General features: G+C 39.1%; 2 protein-coding genes across 2 annotated transcripts; one reads left to right on the forward strand and one right to left on the reverse strand.

Moving 5' to 3' along the window:
* Positions 1-1,081: 1,081 nt before the first annotated feature.
* LOC581686 (acid sphingomyelinase-like phosphodiesterase 3b) lies at positions 1,082-9,507 on the reverse strand. The gene is made up of 6 exons (XM_781673.4): positions 9,136-9,507; positions 8,150-8,363; positions 4,925-5,175; positions 3,754-3,917; positions 2,749-2,926; positions 1,082-1,869 (listed from the first exon to the last, which is right to left on the reverse strand). Exons 1-6 carry the CDS (start codon positions 9,203-9,205, stop codon positions 1,388-1,390), a joined length of 1,359 nt encoding a protein of 452 aa, XP_786766.1. The 5' UTR covers positions 9,206-9,507; the 3' UTR covers positions 1,082-1,387.
* A 1,691-nt stretch (positions 9,508-11,198) lies between these two features.
* LOC581740 lies at positions 11,199-22,073 on the forward strand. The gene is made up of 7 exons (XM_011674108.2): positions 11,199-11,659; positions 16,198-16,423; positions 17,339-17,582; positions 18,409-18,625; positions 18,825-18,963; positions 19,200-19,285; positions 20,147-22,073. Exons 1-7 carry the CDS (start codon positions 11,382-11,384, stop codon positions 20,307-20,309), a joined length of 1,353 nt encoding a protein of 450 aa, XP_011672410.2. The 5' UTR covers positions 11,199-11,381; the 3' UTR covers positions 20,310-22,073.
* The last annotated feature ends 3,184 nt before the right edge of the window (positions 22,074-25,257 follow it).

The raw sequence follows: 25,257 nt of genomic DNA on the forward strand, positions 1-25,257 counted from the left end.
ATTATGAGGGGACAGGGAGATGGAGGGAGAGCTTGGGGTGAGACACAAAGACAAAAATAGAGAGAGAGAGAGGCAGAAGGAGGGAGGAAAAGAGTGTGAGGAGACAGAGAGATAGAGGGAGAGCTGGGGTTTTCCAGATAACAACAATTTAAATATAGAAATCAGAAGACACAAAGGAAATCGGAATCTGTTATGCTTGAATAAATACATTGACGATAATATGTTGCACACAGTTATGGTAACATGACTGTGTATTATATCCTGTGAACCTGAGTAATGGTAGTACAAAACGTTTGATAATCTATAGTTTTGGGCTCGACTTGTGTCATGTATAAAAAGTATCTCTCTCTCTCTCTCTCTCTCTCTCTGTCTTTTTCCCTTCCCTTTCTTTCTTTTTCTTTGTCTCGCCATATCTGTCTCTCTGTCTATCTCTCTATATGCCTCTCTTTATCTCTAGGTCTCTGTCTTTCTGTCTCTGTCTTTTTCTCTGCCCTATTTGTCTCTCTCTCTCTCTCTCTCTCCCCCTCTCTCCCCCCCTCTCTCTCTCTCTCTCTCTCTCTCTCTCTCTCCCTCTTTCTCTCTCTCTCTGGTATACAGAAGCCGATCCAAACAGACAGGGCGTGTATGACGAACCAATGTTTGGCCTCTCAATAATATTTTGAAAGTATAATAACGTGCCGATTTGTGCCTAATATCTTCTCCAATCTGATCATGCGTCCCATTATAATTATTTGAATAGCAAATACAGTTTCCACTTTACTACTGTAATAACTGTATTCATTTAGAATTACCAAAAGTATCATACCGGTTTAAAAATATACAGTGCGTCCCAGAAAAAACGAAACCGAGAATTATCGATGTTTTATCAGATTTTTTTCGAAGGGGAGGGGGGGGGGGGGGGGGTAAGACTGAGGACATATCTTTTATTTTTTTTGTCCCAAAAATTTTAATGACTCAGACAGCCGCTGAATAAGCGGGGGGGGGGGGGGGGGGGGGGGAGGTGGGTCGATATTTCGTTCAGGGGGGGGGGGGGGGGGGGGGGTAAGGTCACCTTTTTTGATCGCCCATTTCCACAATTTTTTTTTTTTAATTAAAAAAAACTTGAGGGGGGGGGGGACCGGAAAACAGTACTTTGATTACAATGACGGGCTACCCTGTTTAAATAAAACGCAATAAATAAATGAATAAAAGAGACCCAATGAAATATAATATCAATAAAAAGTTTAAAATCAGAATAGTTCAGAGAATGAAGTGATTGGGATACATAGCCAGGCATATAGATGTTTATAGGGAACTCTAATTTTTTTTTATAAAACAAATAATTTTGATTACTTTCCACTAATTCGTTTAGGCTGAGTATCAAAACCACATAAATAGTTGCTTGAGATCATGACATCAACGATTGCCACAGTCGGACAATAAACAACAAAATGACAGTACGAAGGCTTCCTCTGACAACGTTTCCACTTCCAGCTATACAATCTTCATATTCAGGAATATCCAGTTTAGTGATGGCGCAAATGTGTAACTTCCTACAGTCCTCGTCGCACTCGCCCGCAGAAGCCATTACTGTGTTGTACAAGTAATACCGCTCAAAGGCATCCGGACTCGACTCCTCACTCGAAAACTTGTCGACGAGTTGGTCAAGGGATACGGGGCTAAGATCGGCGATGTTGTAAGCCTCGGTGGCGCGGTACTCTAGTTCCCAGGTCGGTTTGTCCATGCTGATGTCGAGGTAGTATTGATGGATGTCAATGATGTCGCCTGTATCGCGGTCGTAGGTCACCATACGGAAGCTAGGATTCCGAGGAGCCGGTGTTTGACGAGGTGTTACGGAGGGCTGGACGTATAGAGCGTTGATAGGCAAACCTGGTGTAAAGATATACAAACAAAACAAGAGAGATGTATCCAGGGGCGGATCTAGGCGGTTCGGCGGTTTAACCCCCCCCCCCCTTGGCATGCCAAGTAAGAAAAAAAATGGGGGGAAAGAAGAAGAAGAAAAAAGAAAAGTAAAACAGTAAAACGGCGCGATTTTTGGTATCTTAAAGTTCGTTTAAAGTTACAACATCGGTTCCTTTTCTTGCTTCATATTGACAAGCAGATGACCCAATTATGATAAATGCGTCATCATGTATACGTATCAACTGAGCAGTAAGTGTCTTGTTGACGCCACTTTTAGATAAGCGTATCCAGGAGGGGGGGGGGGGGGGGGGGCGGGGACGAGAGGGTCGTTGCCCCACACATTTAGAAAAATAAATATGCCAAACTAGCATTTTGTCATGGTAAGGCAGTCCGGCAGACACCCCCTTTTCAGATCGTCTGAAGGACTGTCAAAATACTGAGAACCCCTTTGCTTGTCAGAGAATTTTCAAGAACATTCTCAACAGAGAACAAGCTGACGATAGTTGGCGGAAAGTTTGAAATCTTGTTCCTTGGAAAACTAATCTCTATAAGTACTATATTTTGCCTGTGATAAACATTCCTTAATATTTATTAACATTTAATTTATCTGGTCATGTGACACTACCCTTTTTCAATCAGTTAATGAACCTAGTTTGGCCAGGGGGAAATTAGACCTCCCTGCAAGGTCACTGACCGGTAGTTATCTCATCAAATCAGCTCTCAATTAACATAAGAAAAAGGGGATCATGGGGGACCAACAGGCACCGATTAGGCATTGTTTTCTATATAGAGGGCGCAAGTAACTATACGTGGTGCAGTGGGGCTTTAGAGAGAAAATGAGCTCACCTGTGTCATCATAGAGTATTCTGAAGCTATCGTAATGATGATGGCCGAAGAATTGTCCTTTAATCACGTTACTGTACTTTCGATTGATTTCTAGATACCTCACGTTAAAGCTGGTTTGAAAAGAGATCTTCGTTTCTCCCTCCAACGAACCAGGTAAGATGTGAGCATTGATGAATACCTACAAAAACAACAAGGATGCATTGAGCGGGAAAAGATAACTTGTGACGTCTGGGAAAGAAGCAAACCATTGAGTGACTCGGCAACAACATTGTCTCGGATTGAAAGAAAATCATGGATTTAGATCATGCAGTAATCAAACCTTTAGGTCAGTCAGGAATCCCATGACTTTTACAAGCCGCGATCGTCTGATTATATCAAGATATGATTGGAAATCGAAATTCCATTTTTCGTTTTCCTAACGGTTTTTATAACACTACAGTTTATTGGGGAATATGGTTTTGAGGCACTTCATGATCATTTTAAAGCGCAATATTTTACGGTTTCAATATAACACCATATCACAGACACTGGAAACACGTACGGCCCTGCATCTCAGATTTAATATTGTTGAACGATGCCTTTGATTTAAATTTCGATCCATCTCGTAATGTTTACAAATTTAATGCATGGTTCTTTGTAATAGTCGATACGAACGATTAATTCACCCGTTATGGATAAATTTCAATCCTAAAATGCAAATTATATGACTTAGTCCATATGACAAACATTATGTCTTGCCCTTCCTATAATAGACCGAATTTTTCTGTCTCTTTCGTTCGTTAGCCTCTGATTTGGGTAAGGTCGGCTCTCAAAATTCGGTCTATTCCTATAACAGCACGTAACCTTGTGCATTTCGATTATCCTATATTTTATGTGCATTTTAAAAGGGTAAAAATGTACAATATTTAGTCCCTAGACTGCTAATATTTTGATAACCCGCATTGGCTTGAATTATAATTAATTGAACTGAATTGTAAATGATTCAGATTTTCAAAGCGTTTGTACCTTTTTACCGGCGGTCTGTGCAGCTTCGAGAGTGTCTTCTAGCCAATCGAACTGCCCTGCTGGATCAGCAATGCCTTCTGTTAATGGGTCCTTGTAGTAATACATAGCAGTATTCAGTACTACCATCCATAGATTACCGTTTATTGGAGTTACATAGTAACCACCTGGTTGAGTGTAAAACGACAAATTTACCATTCATTAGATAGGCGAATATAGCATTATAGTTAAACTTCGACTTAATCATTTTAAAAAGCATGCTTTATATAGCTTTTGTCCATTTAAGAGCACATGGTATGTTGCTTCTTCGCAATATTGCCAAATGTGTTGACGTCGCTGATATTGGGAATATATTCCAGATTCTAATGTTTGAGAATAGCGAAACAATCGATTTTTTAAAAATCAACTTATCATTGCCTATATCGCTACAAATCCTACTAACATAATTATCTAGACTACAATTAGACCAACTCTCTCTGCCCGAAAATGCGGTGGTCTGCGCCCAAACATGAGGTACCGGTTGCCAGAATATTATTGATATCAGAGCCCTGGTAAAGTCGAAAAATAATTTGTGAGCTACTATTATCATTATTATCGTATCCGGACATCTACCCCCTGGACATCCGCCCTCGGATAACCACCCCTAGGATAACCACCCTCTAGGACGACTACCCCCTAGGACAACTACCCCCAAACAACTACCCCTATAGGTCAACTACCCCCTAGGACAACTACCCCCGGACAACTTCCCCCAGATAACTACCCCCTTGGACAACTACCCCCAGACAACTACCCCCGAGACAACTACCCCTAGGATATTATTTTGTCCGGGGGTAGTTGTCCAAGGGGGTAGTTGTTTTTCCGGTGGTAGTTGTCCTAGGGGGTAGTCGTCCTAGAGGGTGGTTATCCTAGGGGTGGTGTTTCAGGGGGTAGGTGTCCTAGAATCCATTATTATTATTGTTATTATTATTATTGTTATTATTGATCATTATTATTATTATTATGATCATTATTATCATTACTGTTATTAATATCATTCTTACTATTAATCTCACAGAATTCATATCATTGTTATCATCATCATCATCATCACGATCATAATCTTTGATCTGAAACCAACTGACACTTATTGTGCCATGACAATATAAAATCGTTTTTAATTTTTTTTTCCAACCTGATTTGAATGTATCATTGGCATCTTGGTAGTTTGCAAGCCACGGGTCCCAAACCTCGGCCAGGCTATCCCTGAATTCATTGGGCGCGGGATCGAGGATGTGACGAGGATAGTTGTCATGGTTACCAATAGCCGGGAAGACACGAATGTCAGCAGGCAACCGTTCTCTCATCTCTGAAGTTACATTTTGGATCATGGAGAGTACTTTGGTGGTATTAAGATGACTCAGGTCTATGGCACCCGGGGTGTCCCTGTGGGAAGATAGGCACCATAGGAATCATTAAATAGCCATCGATATTACATGTCGTAAAAAATAATTGATATTAGAAGGAATTACAAATTGGGGGTAGAGGTGCTGAAAACGGAGACTGAGAAATACAGGGGATCTTTTATTTAAGGAGAATTCAGAAAATAGAAAAAGAATACCTGTCCAATAACTCAGCTTATCCAAGACGGTGCTTTTTTAATTTATATATAAATAATTTTATTTATTTCAAATCATTTCAAATAACTTGTATGTACTTCAAGTTATTTTCTCCATATTTTGCAAAGCAATAAAATAATTTCAGAATTATTATTGCATAAGTACCATTGAACAGCGCTGTATATGGTAACCGGTAGGAAGACATTCCCAAAGCCCACCGCACACTATGAGGTCTCCCTGCGATCCGATTGTCGGGGAAATGACAATTATATTAGATAAAGAATCCAAAAAAACATTATCTTTCTGATGTATATCTAAATAATGATAAGGATGCTGATAACCGGAGTCATTGTGCATTCTAGTATCAGTATAAAAGCCGATTTGGCTTCAAATCGTAGACTTTCGCACTACTGGTATGACGTCACTACGATTCTGAGCCGATTTAGTTATTCCATCTCCAAGAATGCGTGAAATCTATTGAAAATTGTAATCTTATTAATCATATTCAAATCATCGATCATTAAGAATTTAGAAGTTTGAATGTTCATTTCAAATGCGATTGCAAATCCTTCCAAAATTGGATCATAGTCTGGGATGTTTAGTGTGCGGTGGGTGTGAAATGCTTCCGCGCCTTGTTATGCATGGGAGCTCTGTCCAAGACGTGGTCATGATGTGTATAGGGTTTAAAGAGCTTTATAAATCCTATTTATGCTTGTAATTATCATATGAAACATAAAACTAATATGTGGGTGTTGCTTGGTATATTATGGCGAAAATAAAACATGTTAAAAATACAAGGGGGTGGAAGGGTGGATGGAAGAAGAAACCGACAATGAACTGAACACGCGGTCAGACTCTTGAGAATTAATTTAAGGCCACTGTCACTACCCTATTGTATATCTCATGAAAATCATGTTGTAGTTACGTAATACATATCAATAGGTAACGGACAAGGCTATGTATATTAACTTACATTGGTATTTGGAAAGAAAATCTTAGCGCTCGTATACAATATACATATGTAGTTATGTAATTGTGTTTTTATAACACATTTCAATCAAATATGATGTTTTTACATCTGGAACCGACTTTATTAAAAGCTAACCATCCGAACTAGTTTCGAACCTGGGTCCACACAGAGCCATTTCGTGAACAATGCTTTAATGTAGCTAGGCCTACGTTGGCTTGAATGGCTCTTGGTGTAATCAGTGGCGGATCCAGGGAGGGGGCCGGGGGCCCGGGCCCCCTCCCCTGGGCCTCAAGCCCCCCCCCTACTGAGCGAATTATCGGCCGGTGCTCCTTACCCCCCCCCCCCTGCTTATTCACCGGCCGGCTTTTTCGCCGCTAAATACTTTCTCACGAATTGAGCCCCCTTTTGGGTCCCCTCCCCTGTCGCCGGCTGGATCCGCCCCTTGGTGTAATACAGAAGGTGTAGACTATGGACATTTTCAGGATTTCTAAATTACATCCTGTTTTGGGCATAAAAGGGTCAATTTTTACGCAATGAATACCCTATGACATAAAAAACAAGGAAAGTTTCTGAAAGCTTTAACTAGTTTACATTTTTAAGTACAGGAAAGAGATGGGTTGTTAAGTTTGACGGTCTGTGAGATTCGCTAATGTGCTGAAAGAAGGTATTTTGTCCCATTCTGATGCAGTTACCTGCGATAATTACCAGCTTTGTTACGGGTCTTGGTTATGAATGAGTCCGTAAAGGAAAGAAAGACGATGGAGTGTGAAATCTAAGGCAACCTTTTGTTGGCGTTTGACAATGGAGGGCTTTGGAAAGGAACAATGGTTTTTCGAAGTGAAATATTTGACTTTATGGGGAGCTCATTATTCCCACGGATGGAGAGATTTGAAGTAGAAACATATCTCTACTGTCATGGGTTTGGGTAAACAAATACATCACCATTTCAATATTTGAGTTGACCCAGTTTTTCAGATCTGTACCTGATGCTCTATTGACTTTGCAAGAGAACTGCCATAGACAGTATAACCGATTTCACCACGTATAAACATTGAACTGCAATGTTTCAAGATCTTTCAAGTTTTTTATTTACCCGTTGCACACGAGGCGTCATTTCGTGTGCGTTATTACTTACCTGAGCTAATACTTCGTGTGAGATTATTGTTCAATTTGCAATCACTCTTTTTTGTACGACATCACCCTATACCTAGCCCATTAAAGGTCGCACCAGTTACGGACGCCGTATTATAGGTCAGGCAAATGACACCTCGGGTGTACAACGGGCTTTATATCCGTAGTACACAAAGGCGTCATTGTGATTGCGTTAATCAAGCCTGTGAAGTGACCCTCAAATGCAAATCAATCGAAGTAATTTTGACACTGTTTATTTTGAAATTTTATTTTTTGTGCCATAATAATAATAATAATTAGCTTTTATTTAGCGCTTAATACAAATGGCTCTAAGCGCTTTACAAATATACTATTACCCCGGTCATTGGATTCAGTGCTTGTCCGCACTGTGTGCACAATCTCCACTCCCTGGGGAGCATTCCAGCCAGGCGTAGCTTGACGCCCATACCACTGTCACGTGTTGCATCATAGACAGCGCCAGTCCCTGACGCAGTAGTACTTCAGTAAATAACACCTTGCGTTTGATGTTTTTTTTGTGTAACTGTTCATTGTTCATTCCCTCACATATCCCTTTTCTCTCTCCTTCCCCCGTTACTTTAGCCATGTGATGGGTGGGGAGGGGGGGGGGGGGTATGAAAAAGTCCCCCATGCCATCCTACCCCATTCCAACCCGGCACCCCGCTGGTAATTAGTCACCTACCCTGTCCAAACGATGAAGTCCGTTTCACTTGTCATGGTATCAGCCATGGCCTGGAACACACTCTCTACCAGCGCCCATGGGCTGTCACAATGATGATTACCCAAGGGGTACTGGGCGGGATCGATGGCCTCTGAACAGGAGCTTGAGGTCGGGTACACCCCATCCCCGTAGAAAGGGTCGTAATGAACATCAGAGATGTGGAGAAAGTTCCCTTCTGAATTGACAGGGAGAGGGGGTGGGCGAAAGGGAGATAGGGAGGTATAAGATAAGATAAGATATGATATGTATTCGTCTTTCATTCAAAAGACACATAGAGCATAACATTAGATCATTACACATTTACAATGAAAAATAACAAATTATGGCAATGATAAAAACAAAGTTGGCAATGATAAAAACAAAGTTAACTAAAAGAAAGACGAGGAGACCCTGGTAAAAGCAGAGCTTGTACTTATTAGGGTCCCCTCTGAGCCGGATAAACATGATGAATAGATATTTGTGACTACCTAAGAATACAATAGGGAAAAGGGGTATAAAAAAAAACAAGAAGTGTACACACACAACAACAACAGCAACAACAACAACAACTACACAAAACGAGAGACGAGACTAAAGACAAGACGGGAGAAAAGGGAAAATATGAGAAATAATAGAAGACTACAGCACATCGACAATAGGCACAGCACACAACAGGCACAAGACAACAGGGGGAGGGAATAAGAGGTTGACAATCTGAAAATATTCAGTTAGACACATATTAATATCAAGAATTTTTTTTACATTTATAGTAATACATAATAGATCTTAGCACCATAATAACTACAAAAATGAACTACTCTATATGAGTCACAGTATTTACTAAGTATCGTGCCTGCAAACTCTATTTACCCATCCGTATCAACAGTTACTACTCTAGTATATACAGATCAACTGTTTTCAGAAAATATAATACGACTAAAGTTAATTTATTGCAGTTAACAACTCACCGTCACCCCATGAAAGTGTAGCACAGGTGAACAAGTAGAAACCAATCAATATCTCCCTGTACGAGTACATTATCTCTTCAAGCTAGTTTGTCTATTTCCTTCCTAATCGAGTCGCGCAATACACGATGAATGACTCGATGCACTATTTTTTTAATCTTGTCCTATCATTCTATTATCGCATTCGTCTCTGTCCGTGTGGGTGTGTACCAAGGGCGATGGTTGCGGAGAGGGTTTACTCCGCCTAAACTTTGTCCATGATCAGCAAATATATAAGATCGGAACAACCTTTCAGACTTCACATTTATTTCCTAGTAGCGAAATAAGCCATTCTGTAGCTCGATTTTTGTTTTTGTATAGGGTGACATTGTGGTAAGTCTTTGCTACGCAAGAGGAGTGGGGAATATATACCTCCTCTAAATGCTCTAACCTTCTTTACTTATAATGATGATAATAATCGGACGTATTTGTCAAGGTGGAATTTCCAACCATGTATTGTTGAGAATTGGACTATGATCCCATTTGTTTAAACTCGTGAACTTCAGTGGCGAATTCAAACAGGCACCTAAGAATGTAATATATTTCCCCCTTTCTCCTTCTTCTTCTTCTTCTTTTACTTCTTCTTCTTTCTTTTCTCCTCCTTCAGCACTACTTGCTTGTCAGAGTTATGCCCCTTCTAGATCGTTACCTTTCATATCATTGTGCTCAGGGGCAGCGGAGCGTCTTACAAAGTAGGTGGTGGGGGGGGGGGGGGGATAAAATAAAGATACCATCACATTCATGCCGTAAGGCAACTAATATGCACATTTCCAATAATTTCATTACACTGAGTCACCACCATATTACCAAAACCTCATGATTCCAAAACCTCACTAAACATATTAATCCTTTCTATTATTTACTTCATAATCAACCATCCGGCCAAAATAAGTGTATTTTGTGACAATAAGTAATAACATTGCATAATCCACTCCCATGACTGCTCAATATTATCTTGTTCGTACGATAAATATGTACAACCATGGAAAACGTGTTGTGAACTTTGTTACCTTGCACGAAACGCGGAAGTAGTGTGTATTTGTAATTTATACGGTTTCCAATTGTAATTTTATCTTAAAATGAATCTAGGGCTCTTCCTTCCTGCATATACTCCAATTATCATATTTTTTACGGGTAAATCTTTCTCGTATAGGGAGAAGAGCTCAAGATTTATAAACACTTTCGTAGACTTACTGGGTGAGAGGAAAGAGGGCAACAAAGGTTTCAAGAGAAATTACTGACAAGACCCTCCCCGCTTGGGTTTAATGTGTACACGAATGTCTCACGAATGTATACAGTATTGCAGACTTGGGGCTTTGGGAGGGAGAGAGAGAGAGAGAGAGAGAGAGAGAGAGAGAGAGAGAGAGGGGGGGGGGGGGCTGGTATACCTCCATGACTACTCAATATCATCTCAATCATATAATAATATATGTACGACCATTGAAAACATATTGTGAACTTTGTTACCTTGCACACAACGCGACAGTAGTGTGTTATTGATAAGATCTTATCTGACAAAAATCCTGACAGAGTTGATGAGTTAGAAATGAAGTAAAGTAAAGAATCAAATTCCCCAGCTGGAAATGGGATCAATCCTGACGAAAAGGTCGGGATTGAAGGCGGGGGCCGCCACAATACGTAAATAGTATCATGGGGATTTCCCAGGTAATTTATGCACACACATTTTAAATTGACGTATAACACAATAGTAGTTGCGATCGCGTTGTCAACATCAACTAGTCTTTTCAAGCAGTGTAATATTCATTTCTTACATTGCAATATAGAACAAAAATAAATCATTTCATGATAAACACAAATAGTTGATTACTAAATCACATTTTGTGTATAACTCATACGTGATAAACTATCTAATGGGAGAAATGTAGGTGGTCCAAGAGGTGAAATGACAAAAACAAATAAAGAAAGAACTTGCGAGTAGACTATAAATATAATATCGTTGATTGGGACTTCCCCTGTAATGTCATCAATAGGTTAGAGAGTCATATTGTTGTCGAAAAGGTTTGTCATTTCACGCAATGACTGCGCTGATATTTTGTGATTGCTGAGAAGCTGAGTTTGAGACATCAAGAGCGAGGGAAAGTGGTTCAAATATATTTTAACCTCGGACTGTCTAAAATCTGTAAAGTGATTATGTTGATATTTTGCAATTACTGAGAAACTATTAATCTGTGAGAGATCAAAAGGGGGAAATGGCTAGTAATAGCCCCGATATAGAGGTTCTCGGGACCTTCTCTATCGATGAGAGGGGCAATTACCAGAACGATTCCAGTCAACGTCGCTTTCTCGTGGAAACCGTCAATGACCATCTACAATTCGACCTGCGTGACGGGATCGACGATTACATCGCTCAGAATCAACGCAAAGTTAGGTACGCATCCTTATCGTCAGTTCAAGATTGGATCCATGATAACATGCAAGAGTTGACTGAGAGGACGATTCTAGAAACAGAACGAGGAGGAACTAGAAAGTAAGTTAGAAACATGAATGTTTATGGTCGTATCCGGACACCTACCCCCTAAACTACCACCCCCCGGATAACCACCCTTAGGATTACAACCCTAGGAAAACTACCCCCTAGGGCAACCACCCTCTAGGACTACTTCCCCACAGGACAACCACCCCCTAGGACAACTACCCCGGGCAACTACCGGGGGTAGTTGTCCTAGAGGGTTGTTGTCCTAGGGGGTAGTTGCCTGGGGGTAATTGCTCGGGGGATAGTTGTCCTAGGGGTGGTTGTCTTAGGGGGTAATTAGCTGTGGGTAATACTCCTAGAGGGTAATTGTCCCCGGGGGGGGGGGGGGGAGTCGTCTTAGAGGGTGGTTGCCCCGAGGGGGTAGTTGTCCTAGAGGGTGGTTATCCTAGGGCGGTTATCCGGAGAGTCGTTGTCCAGAGGGTAGGCGTCAAACCGTCCTAACTGGTATCTACTGGTGTGAACTGGTCTTAACCGATACTAGTTAAAACCAGTAGAAATACCAGTTTGAACTCGGACCAGTAGAATACCAATATAACTGGGAGCAGTAGATTACTGGATTCAACTGGTACCAGTAGAAACCAGTATATTAACTGGTTTTTAATATGGAAATTGAAACACCGCCAACTGGGACCAGCTGAAAAACCAGTTGATATCTGAGACCAGTTGATATTACCAGTTGATTTACATTGCATTCTTGCCCATCAATCTACAAGATTCCCCATGTATGAGAAGGGCATAAGCATGAATAAAGTTCAGTCTCTCAGCAAAACATGGGCATCGCCATTTTCTTGATTGTATGACTTACTATGCGGAGTCGTTTATCAACTAAATATATTCATATGTATGGATGCTTCCTTCCCAGGTGTTTGTGGTGTTGAAGGATTTCATTCGCCTGCTATTATCTTTTGTACTCCAATTGCCAGAGCGCAAATTGCATAAATAGGTTGGTGCTGTTCTGGGGTGAAGTTTCGCATAAATGAAATAGATTTCGTAACCGTTATATTTTAGTAGCTTTAAATCAATGAGTTTCTATTGCTACCCTATAATATATTTTTCACCAAATTCAATTTTTACCTTCTCGGCTATATGATTTTTTCTCATTAAACAGAAAAGGTTTTGTTATTGATTGGTGCATGATACATGTACAACTCCGCCGGCTACGTCAAATTTGTAAGAAAATGGCTGCGCCCATATCATGCTAGAAGGCATTACATCATGCCAAGAAATATTCATTTATATATTATCTCTTTTACACGTTCGTAAAGATTTTTTATTTATTGTGGTATAAAAAAACATTGTACATGGCAGCCTTTCGGCTGAATTGAGTGCAATTTACATAAGTATTAACACAAGGATACTGCACAAAATACAATAGTATTACAAAGTCATTAAAAATAGTACATTCATAAAGTTCTGCATTGCTAGCGCGAGAGAGCGGAGCATGCATGCGGTGCAATATGCAGAAGACTGCGTGACCGGCCGGCCGGGGCGCGGCCCGATGCATTTTTGGAAAAAAGTGGGATTCTTATTATTCTGAAGTTTATGAAGTGCTTGTTCGCGCACGTCGCGCAACTATTCTTAATGATAGTGACATACTGTATACGTGTAGGCTATACAGTTATACATACATAAAAAAAATAACTCATTTCTCATGCATTATGCTGAAATTGAAAAAAAATCACATTTTTTTTTTGGTCTTCTTCTTCTTCTTTTTTTTTCTCTCTTTTTGTTGTAATATCAGGGGGGATGTTTGTACAGGCCATCCCCCTACTTCAAGCCAGGGGGGGGGGGGGATGCACCCCCATCCCCCCCGGGATTTACGCCCCTGCTCAGCATTTATGAACAAACGATCTGTCTTTACATTATTCCAGTTTGAATTGAGTAACCTCACAATGAAGGGGAGTGCGCTCTTTCTGTAGCGCTCATTTTTGCATTTGATTTCGGAATAGTCATTAGCGTTGCGCAGGTTGCGGGAAGTGCGGGAAGCTCGCGTAGGGGGGAGCCAGTGATAGAAGGGGGACGTTCCCTTTGTGAGGTTACTCGCAAATTTCTTTGTTAACCTTTCCCTCCTCTCCTCCAGTGTGGGAAGGTCAAGAACATTGAGGGCATCATCATAACTCGTGTATCTTTGGCCAAGCATGAGGCGACACGCTCGTTTCTGAATTCTCTCTATCAGTTTCTTGTCTGCCCTAGTCAAACCTGAATGCCAAACAGGTGTACATCCAAACAGGTGTACATCAAAAGGCAGAAATTTATCTCGTTTTTCAGAATACCTACACTTATTCTTTGGGGGTTAGTTTAGCTCTCCTTTAAATAACTTACTAACAAATATACAAGAAAGTGTGACGAAAGAAAGACAGAAAGACAGAAAGACAGAGAGGGAGAAGGAAAGAATGAAAAAGGAAGCGAGATGAGGATGACGTGCAGTTAGAAAAAAATGGTTCCACTTAAGGTTATAGTTGGAAAAAGAGATAGATAGGGAGAAACAAATTGGAGAGGATAAAAAGGGAGATACAAGAAATTTATTATCTAGTCTATTTCCTTTTTGCTCCATACATTTCTCATCAGGTGTTCAATAAGAAATAAGTTTTATATAATCATATTATATATATATCGCACTTGCTACTGAAGCAGAGATAGGGCTCCACCCTAAGTTGGCTCCGCTTGTTATTGTTATGAATTATATCGTTAGTGAAAAAGTACCTTACGTCATTAAAAAAATATTGCATTTCATGTTTACCAATGATGGCGGGTAAAACCCATCACAATAACTGAGTAATCACTCGTCACACGTTGCAGAAATTAAGCATCCATGCGTGGTGTTTTATCATCACTGTATTAATTAAAATGCTCTGTTGCGTTGAGTATTGTTGTCATAGTTATGTGGGTGATGGTTGTCTCAATGATCTTAGTCTGTGGAGTGGTTTTGTGAAAATTGCCAAATATCGGATGCTAGGTCAAGGCGAAAGAAATCATTAATTAATGTCTTTCACTAATAAAATTTATTAATTCAGGCAACCATTACATGTTTTAAATGTTGAATGGCTTGGTGTACATTTACAGTGTATGTTTCGTACACATTCTTCACTACCGTTCTCGCGATCATGACGACACTGTCTTCTGCAATGTCTTCGTAATTTGTTGGATTTCAGTGGCGTAATGAGGGGGGGGGGGGGGGCAGAAAAAATCCGCATCACCACTAAGTGGCATAATGGACAATTGCTTTTAAGAGGGGGGAATCGGGGGGGGGGGGAATCCAGATATTGACGATAACGGTCTAGATGTGGGCCTACAAACTACGTTTTAGCTAAGGCGTACTGTTTTTTTATTAGTTGATTATTTATGAGGCTAGCGTACGTTGCATCTACCCACTAAAACAAATTACTTGATTGCTTATATTACTGTTCTTCACACTTTGAGTAATTAGCTGATAAGTTAATATCCCAATCAACATTATCCAGGGGCGGTAGAGCGTCTCGTAAAGTAGGGGGGGGCACCAACAAAATGGGCACTTTCTGGGAAAAGGGGCACGTACAAAGGGAAATCTCAAAGTAAAACTATGCCATTTTTGGACATTTTATATACACCCTTCGTTGTGATTACATTACCAGGGATGATTTTAATGTTAGTTTCTCTCCTTACATGGTCCACAGGATACTGCGTTAGCATCGTACTTTGCAGCTGGATGTGATGGTCTGAATATATTTAAGATTTTATTGGTCGCAGTGCGAAAAACTAAATCTTATAAAGAGGAAAAACCCTAATCTAACGGGGTTTTAAAGACAAAATAAACATGAAACACGGAAAAGATATTAGATAAGAAACAAGATTACGTTAATGTTAAATGCGAGCGAGCGTAGCAAGCGAGTTTTGGGTAAAATTAATGAAAAAACTACTCTTAGTTGCTTTAAATTATGAGCACATTTTATGGTGAAAGGAAAAAAGGGGCACATATTTTAACGGAAAATTACATTTATTACAAAAGAAAAGGAGCACGTGTCAAAGTAAAAACCGATTACTGTGTTAAGATGACTGCCTTGTTAACCTTTCAATTTAGACATACGCATCTGTTTTTACGTTAGTATATCTATGTGAAGACCATCCTGGGTAATTAGTGTCGAAAAAATAACATTTTAGTAAATGTTGGCGATGGAACAAATGGGATGGGGGAGGTGTTCGTCACTGCGGCACTGTTACACTAGCTGCCGATTGCGCCAAATACTAATTCCCTTTCGTATACAGTGTGAGTCAAAAAAACTTTACACCTAGAAAATTGCTAATTATTTTTGAAATCATCTATGAACAGTAAATTATGTAGTGATTACAAATTCTCTAAAGTTGATAATTTTCTTATTGTTTGTTCAATTTCGTTCATACTTTCACCAATCTGCCACAATAATTCGTTTGCTTTCTTTCAGAGTAATTTGCTATCAAGTACTAGCAACCTTGAACTTGTTTTTTAAATCTCTTTTTCAATGTTCCATTCTATTCATTTGGACAGTCTTCTTACTCTCTCTTTTTGTTTACTCTAGACTTAACGTCGACTTCGTCGGGAGTGCAGACGTGTTCAGTCTTCTCCTTCGGGCATGTGAATGCATCGATCGTTTAGAGATCCTTGTTAGACGCTGTAATGGAACTTACTACATCGAATCAAGCCTTCGCAAAAGCCAACCAAGGAGGCAAGTAGCTCCTCTTGCAGCACCAGCACCCCGACCAGCCCCACCCCCAGCACCAGCACCAGCGCCCGCACCACAACAAGTATGTCAACCCCCCTTTTTTTTTGGGGGGGGGGGGGGGAGGGTTACTTCTAAAAATAATGCTAACCATTCGAAGAATTGAGAGAAATAATTGGTTTTGCATGATTTCCTTAAGATTAGTACATAAAACATATACAAATAAGCGATTATTATTATAACATCATCAACATAATGATAGGATATTAGTGATCTATGCAGCCGCTTTGTATGTTTTGTACTTATAAGAGATACAAATAGGCAGTGTTAGGTTTAAATGCAAGGAAGGGGGAGGGAGAGCATGGAACGGTTGTGCCCTTAAATCTGCCACTGTTTTTAGGATTCCTAGAAAAAAATTGAAATAGGCGATTATTGTATTCATCTTCCGTTATTATTACTAACGTTTTGTGCCATATTCAAATTTTAAGCATTTAAAATGGACTTGGTAACATTGTTTAGATGAGAGAGAATGGTGCTTAGTAACTTCAATCATAGGTGTACAATTACGATAATCTTGGAGTTTGAGTGAAAACGACCATTATTAATGATACAAATTGGGAAAAACTGATCTGAACGCTTCCTTAATTCTCCCAACTATATTATTACAATTTAATTACATTTTAGCTGAATGTAAATCTTCGCAAAGCAATGAATTGGCTCTATATACCATTCCAGACATTTGAGTGTTGAAAGGTTTTTAAAAGCCTGTTTTATGTCTTATTTTCATGGAATAACGGTTGTGAAAATTCAAAAATGGTTGGGAGAATTCACTGTTAGAGGGTGTTGCACGGTGACACCTTCAAAGAAAACCATAAATATCTTTGTGGTTTGAGAATTTTTTTTTAGGATTTGTAGCATGTTAGAGGGTCATATTTAAACGTCTTTGGTTAGTACAGTAGAATGAATATAATAGGTAACATTTCATACAAACATTACACAGTTTTTTCATCGACCTCCAACAATGTTCCCGAGTCACTTTAATCAACGTCCTCGGTTCGGCGGAGGACGTCCCGTAGCTACATCAAGAGCACCGCGGTCAGCGAGGGAATCGAATAGAACACGAACCTCGGGACAATCTTATAGCAGAAGAACGTCGACAGGGTCGAGGGCAACGACGCCAGCACGAAACGAGCTAAGTGAGATGAAATACGCTCGGAGGAAGTTCGCAACGAGTATCACAAGCAGTAAGCCAATAATTATTGCTCTCGATCAATTTTGCTCTTTATAGTTCATGTATTTATGTCTGAAGCAGACTAAGAAGTAACAAGTTCCATTTGCGGTGGCAATTGTCAGAAATTGATAAACAGAGGAAAAGAACTTAAGAGGAATAGAACAGACCATAGACTGCCTCAGGTAACCCATAGTGCCATAGGAAAGACTGCCCTTTTAGGAATAGATTATTCAGGCTACGTCCTTTTTTTTAATCAAATCCTGATTTAAATTGTAATAGAATACAGAAAGGAGGTAAAAGAGAATGATTGAGAGAAAGAAAAAAGGGAGAGAAAATTGGCAATTATAGTAAGGTAGTGGACATAGTGCTATAAGTACAGTGACTTAAAGTGTTTATTAATTTAATGAAATGGTACGGTCTGAAATCATCATGGAAGTGGGGGTGAGGGGTGAGAGGGGAATGTCAGTTGCCCCTGGCACTCGGATTCAATGACCCATACCACACAGACAATATTATGTATAATTTTCCCCTTAATGTTGCCACCAGCCTGAGCATCTCATGAATATTCTTCAGCTCCTTCTTGTGGAGCACCATGAAACTGATGATTGCACACTGCACATCCACTGACTTAATCATTTTTTTTTAAATTCTGAGGTACTCATATTTGAGGGGCTGCTCTATAATACCTAGGTGTAGTGCCTCTGAACTTAAATCTTATCCCCTGTAATTGGAAAGATAATATTCATAAGACATAAATACGTCGCCGAAAATCTGCTCCTTCATAGTTGGACTATGAATTTATTGAACACCCCCCTAATATTTCCATTTTCGTTCATCAGCTGATGAGGGAGGAGTGCCTAACGCTGACGAACCGGTAAACGCTAATGCAAAGTACGTAGTCGTGATGAAGAGACAGTTTGGCGATCACAGTTTTATTCTCAGTACCGACGTTCAGGCAGAACGTATAGACTCAAATCAGACACCACCAGGAAACTATGTATGCATCAGAGCTAGGAGGGCTCATCTTGTTGGCAAACCTTTTACCAACTTCAAAAAGTGAGTTTCCGTCAATCAATTGTATAATGATAATGGCCAATCAAGATCATCATTGCGTGCACATAGTGTTAACAAGGCTGACTATCAACCAATTACAACCGCTTTTTCAAATTTGTCATCAATCGCAAACCTTTGTGTTACGGGACCCTTGGCTTTTCTTTCTCTACCAATTCGACGGTATTTTTTTTTCTTCCAACAGATACAAGACGTTGGAGTGGTGGTCTCAGGCCTACATAGCAGGCATCCCTGAGGTGTTATGCGGTATGAGAGATGACAGGAGGCATGAAATCACCTCGGTGAAAACGTTTGAGGTCAAGCAGCTTCCAGAAATGTCAGATGTAAGTTCTTTAATCATCATACAGTAGAAAGTGTAAATTATTATTTTAATGTATAGTACTTCAGTCATTTACACACAAAATACGAACTAACGGTGATTCATTTTTTAAACGAAGAACTCCCTTCTATATATTTTGTTTTAACAGCCCATCTACGAAAACTCTAACTCTCCTTATTTTTCTCAGTATGTGACGTTGTTTAAAAAGTCCTGTTATACATTTTTTCACCGTGTATTTAGGGCTTCTGGAAGCCCAGGATATGCCGTAAGAAGTTTAAAGCCTATCTCTCGGATATCAAGACTCTTATCCAAGATGATAACCCAAGGTAGGTTCGCTTGAATTTATCTGTTTTCTTACCATGTTCCTAATATCTTGAAAGGAAAATCCTATGGTGGCCAAGAATGTACATCGCGAATAGTTCTCGACGATGTCCCTGCTAGGCCACAATCCAGGCTTAATAGTAAACTGCTACTAAAGAAAGCAGAAAAATCAGAAAAGCAGATGTGTGAAAGTTTTAACGAAATCAGACAGCAAATGATAATTTAAAAAGATGATTATTTGTGAAAGTTGTCATCACCATACGTGTGGGCCCTTCAAATTGGCTGAAGCGGCAGTGTCACTGTGACGAAGTGCCGGACAACTTTCCCATTTGGTACAGCACAAAAAAAAAATGATTAAAATTAATTTTTCTCTAAAAAATATATGACTCAGGAGGGTCTAATATCTTAAGAGGACGTATACTGATACGCTATCCATGATATATATTGAGTAGTGCCCTAAGGGAAAAGGCACTTAGGAGAAAATAGCAATTTATTATTTGTGTACACAGCTACGTCACAGTCCACTACTCGCCAAATTTTAAACGTTCATAACTTTTTTTAAAATTAATGATCCGATTTATTAAAAAACTTTCGCCATTCTATTTTTCTTGCTTTTCTGCTTTAGGGTTGATTGCCCTTTAATCAATTTATCACTTAAAATGTCTGGAAGGATTTTGTTCTAATAATTCTTTTTTTTCTCGTCCCCTTCTACCTCTCCTTCTTCTTCTTCTTGCTTTTTTTCCTCCTCCTCTACTTCCTCCTCCCCCTCTTCTTCTCCTTCTTGTTCTTGTTCTTGTTCTTGTTCTTGTTCTTGTTCCTCCTCCTCCTCCTTCTTCATCTTCTTCTTCCTCCTCCCCCTCCTCCAGAGTCGTGTATCGTCTAGAGTTACCTGAGTTGAGGCTGGGACCAGGCATCAAAGACAGACTTCAGAAAAGAAAGTTCATCTTTCATCCACCAACAGAGGAAGACTCCGTCATCCTCACTGATCAATATCGCCTTGATGTCTTGAACATTCAAGAAAATAATTGAGAAGAGATGTCATTAGGGGAGAGGTTATTATTTGATGTTGACTGGTGCACTCGTTCACTGTGAAAAGGTTGGGCAATATTTTTCGAACACTTTGCCCAACGTTGTGCCAATGGTCAGCCCAACCATCTATTGGGCAACATTTTGCCCAGTAGTATTGGTAAACTTAAGTACCCTACTTCACACGTGCATAATTGTTTCGTATATGGACCGAAATTTGGGCAAAGGAATGACCCCTCAACTGCCCGACTACGGTAGCCCACTTGTTGGGAAAATCTTGACCAGCTGTTGGGCGAAATACGAAACAATTACAAAATATTGCCCAATAGATGGTTGGGTTGACTATTGGCACAACATGTGGAAAATATTGCCCAACCTTTTCACAGTGATATACCTGTTCTACCCACGCGTAACAAAAATGTATACTTTGGCCTAGTCTAATTTGATTCTTCTAGGATCGATTTATGCAATTCTCTCCTTTTGGGCTTGGCTTAGAAAAATATTAGAAAACTGCAAATAGTGCAGAACAGTGCTGCAAGACTTGTAGCACTTGCAAAGGGGCGAGATGCCATTACACTCATGTTGTCACGCCTGTACTGGTTAATCATAATAGATATAATTATTCTTAAAGTTATAATATTGTGCCACAAAGTAATCTCTCACAAAACCTTCTTATCTCTTTTATATAATATGTACCTATAGTAGAAATCTACGTACCTCACGTAAAATGTTACTTTCTGCTCCGACCACTTGTACTCAAACATTATGGCGATCGCCTATCTTGTGCTGCTGGCCGACTTTGGGAGGTCACGGGCATTGAGGGTTTCGCGAGGGCCTTGAAAACTTATTTGTTTTCAAGGACTTCATGAGGCTGTTCTGCTTGTGTTTTTCTCTTGGTTTGTTGGGAGCTTGTTCCACATAGTAGGTGCATTCCTCACAATATTGGCTATTTTCACACATTTTTTTAATTATTGCTTTCATTATGTGATTATTACCTGGTTGAATTGTATATATTGTAACGACCCTGCGCGGCCATGACGTATCGAGAGGCCTGACGTGAACATTAATTTGTTTCTTAAAATTACTTGAGGATTTGGATTCCTAAAATTTTCGTCTTCTCTAAGACTTTATTACAATTCTAATTTTCTTTGTAATTCTGCTTGACAATAGAACAGATTACTGTTAATCACTCCATGTATTGTACATAAATGTAAATGAGGCATCGACTGCTATTTTCAAGCGCGTCATTCATAAAAGAGAATACAGTGCAAAGTCGATCTATACCGTATAAATGATTTGCATACGAGCGCTTCACATTTGAATCCATTATTGAGAATTATTGACATGCTTACAAAATGATGTTAAACTTTCATTATTTTTTAGTATATATCGCATGAAATCGAATGGAAAAATTGTTTATGCAATGTAGTTTGTTAATATTTAGTGCAACTGATATTCCATTCCGAGTGTTGTATATATTTAATCGTAAAATCGGAGATTTTCTTTATTGTTCTGTTCTGAACTATGTTTAGCAGCGGATCTCTGCGGATGAGCGCACGGAATTCACAGTGACACAGCGGTGGCTGTCTTTGGTGAATTTTGGATGAGTCTATGTCTCAAAAATGCTTAAATTTATTTTTGGATTGTGCTCTGTCCATTTATACAAAAGCCAAGGCTTTTGCAATTTGATGGTTTAAATTTGGTTTTGAAGTTTATTGATGAGAAATAACGACTAAATCTATTTCGGACTAAGCACGGTTAATTTATACTTTTTATACTTTATATTATACATTATATTTATTAAGAAGTAAAATCATATTATCATGTTATATTAGATAGCTTAGACAGATGCCGAGATGTGATTGGTCCAGAGCTCGTCACGTGATATCAATTGCGAGGATCCAAATTGTTATATTTTCCCGGCCGGTCACTTTTCAGTGTTATATTTTACCGGCTGGTGAAATGAATATATTTTTAATCAATGCATGTCGCCCTCTTGAGGAATGTATGTCACCAATTACACACATTACACCATTATCGAGGGTCATTTTATTTTTTCAATATTTTTTTTTCATTAATTTTTTTTTTTCCCTAGAAATTATTTTTTCCACATTTTTTTTTTCCCCAAAAAATGCTTTTTGAGTATTTTTTTTTTTAATAATTTTTTTTTTTCCCAAAAAATGCTTTTTTGGGTAAGAATTTTTTTTTTTTCGATTTTTTTTTTTTTTTTTTCCCCAAAATTTTTTTTATAATTTTTTGTTTGTTGTAAGGTTATCTCGACAGATTATTTTTCCGTAATTTTGACTGTCCCCGAAAAAAAAAAAATTGGGGGCAAAAAAAAAATGGACCCCCCCCCCCCCTACAAAAAAAAAAACCAAGGCTATCTAATATAACAGTTATTGACTGGCAGGGGGTATATAACATTCTTTGGACCTGAAGGGAGTTATATTTTCCCTCGTGACCATATTTTCCCTCAGCGCTGCGCGCTTCGGGAAAATATAACCACTTGGGAAATATAACTCTCTTCAGCAGTCCAAATAATGTTATATTACACCCCCTGCCAGTCAATAACTGTATAATATAACCTGATGCGGTGGTAATGATGTATTCACGGATTTGTTCTAATTTTAATTAGCATTGTTTTAGGGGAAGAAACTTGAGTTGAGAAAATAGAACTCTTTCACAACTAGGTTGGGTTTGTCTTTAAAGACATCACATTTCCTTTGAGATTTAACATTTGTCATGTTTTGTATCCTAAATTGATGAATTTCACAAGGGATATATAATTATAACATTCAATGCAAACTGAAGACGATGACTTAATTTCAGTAGTTTCAAATATAACCAATTTGTATAATAACTATTGGTAGCTATTGGTATTGGTAAAAATAGATATTGACTTGGTAGCTTACTACGTTGGGTTTGTGTTTGCACTTTCCGATAACCATTTCAAGAATTTATACCGTAAACAATACGTGTGAACAATATGGTAACCATGGTCAGCACTATGCTCGTCTGATTCTTCCTGGTACCAAAATATCTTAAAGGGACTTGGCAACATTGTTCAGAGGAGAGAAATTGTTGCTAAGGTAGAGACTTCAATGCTAGATGTACAATTAGAGATAATCTGAAAGTTTGAAGGTAAAGAGACCATTATTATAATGATAGAAATTGGAAAAAAAACTGATCTGATCGATTCCTTGATTCTCCCAACTATATTATTACAATTTTATTACATGTGAGGTAAATGTAAATCATCAAAAAGCAATGAATTGGCTTTATATACCATTCCAGACGTTTAAGTGTTGACAGATTTTAAAAGCCTGTCTTATGTCTCATTTTCATGGACAAACGGTTGGGAAAATTCAAAAACGGTTGGGAGAATTTGCTATTAGAGGGTATGGCACAGTGGCGCCTTCAAAGAAAACTATAAATATCTTTGAGGTTTGAAAATTTGTCAGGATTTTTGTGCATTTTAGAGGGTTGTACAGTACAAGGAATATAATAATAAGTAACATTTCATACCAAAATTAGGCAGTTTTTAAAATCAACCTTCAACAATGTCACCGAGTCACTTTAAGTTTTAGTATGATAATCCTGTTCAGCTGTAATAAACGTTCCGATAAAAATACAGTCAGTATGACGAAAAAATGTGTGTTCATTCTTCTTCTTTTACTTCTTCTTCTTCTTCTTCTTCTTCTTCTTCTTCTTCTTTCTTTTCTTCTTCCTTTTTTCCTCCTTCATCACTTGCTTGTCAGAGTTATGCCCCTTCTAGACCGTTACCTTTCATTATCATTGTGCTCAGGAGCAGTGGGGCGTCTTACAAAGTAGGTGGGGCGCCAAAAAGGGCACTTTCTGAAAAAGGGACACCTACAAAAGGAAACCTTACGCAAAATACGCAATTTTAGACATTATGGTATACACCCCTATATTGTGATCAATATATTATCAGGAATACTTTCAATATTCTATTATTGCTCTCTCTACAAAGTCCAAGATACAGTTTGAATGTCACACTTTGCAGTTGCAGTTCATAAACAATAATAATAATAATAATAATAATATTTAATTTTGATATAGCGCTTAATACACATGTCTGTAAGCGCTTTACAAATATACTATTACCCCGGCCATTGGATTCAGTGCTTGCCCGCACACACTGGCCCGAATTCACAAAGGAGGTTAGTCGACAAACCGAGGTTTATGTACGTCATATGACGCGTTTTGACGCGTTTTTTTTACAAACCTGGTTTGTAAAACACAAAAGGGGGTTTGACGAAACAAAAGGAGGTTTGTCGACAAACCTCCTTTGTGAAATCGGGCCATTGTGTGCACAATCTACACTCCCTGGGGAGCATTCCAGCCGGGCGTTACTTGACGCTCACAAACTGTTTGACCAACAATGACGGCTGCATCCTACCGGGTACCCATTTGACACCTGGGTGGAGAGTAGCAAGTGCAGGTTAATATCTTGCCAAAGGATATTAGTGCCGTGTCGGGATTCGAAACCTCGACCTTCGCATCTCCAGTCCAGCGCCTTAAACCACTCGATCAGTTTTATTGCTAATAATGAAGACATGAATGCATGCTAATCAAATACAGTGCACAGTGGAGTTCCTGTATAAGGAGGTAAATAAGAATGAGAATGTTCCCGATTAAAGAAGTCAACAATCCTGGGATTCCCAGCCCTAGCCTCTTAGATATACCATCACATTCATGCCGTAAGGCAATCTGCACATTTCCAAAAATTCCATTACACTGAGTCACCACCATATTAACAAAACCTCATTGTTCCAAAACCTCAACCTCAACCTAAACATAATCCTTTCTATTATTTACTTCATAATCAACCATCCGGCCAAAAATAGTTATGTATTTTGTGACAATAACATGTAATAACATTGCATAATCCATTCCCATGACTACTCAATATTATCTTAATCGAATGAGA

This window comes from Strongylocentrotus purpuratus, unplaced genomic scaffold (assembly GCF_000002235.5).
Source record: "Strongylocentrotus purpuratus isolate Spur 01 unplaced genomic scaffold, Spur_5.0 spur5_scaffold_9, whole genome shotgun sequence".
Taxonomy (NCBI): Eukaryota; Metazoa; Echinodermata; class Echinoidea; order Camarodonta; family Strongylocentrotidae; genus Strongylocentrotus; species Strongylocentrotus purpuratus.

Coding starts and splice junctions, on each gene's coding strand:
- LOC581686 (XM_781673.4), bottom strand. CDS start 9,205: ATGTACTCGTACAGGGAGATATTGATTGGTTTCTACTTGTTCACCTGT. Junction 8,364..9,135: donor TACACTTTCATGGGGTGACG/GTGAGTTGTTAA, acceptor CTGTCAATTCAG/AAGGGAACTTTCTCCACATC. Junction 1,870..2,748: donor AATACTCTATGATGACACAG/GTGAGCTCATTT, acceptor TCTTTACACCAG/GTTTGCCTATCAACGCTCTA.
- LOC581740 (XM_011674108.2), top strand. CDS start 11,382: ATGGCTAGTAATAGCCCCGATATAGAGGTTCTCGGGACCTTCTCTATC. Junction 11,660..16,197: donor GAACGAGGAGGAACTAGAAA/GTAAGTTAGAAA, acceptor TGTTTACTCTAG/ACTTAACGTCGACTTCGTCG. Junction 16,424..17,338: donor CAGCGCCCGCACCACAACAA/GTATGTCAACCC, acceptor AACATTACACAG/TTTTTTCATCGACCTCCAAC.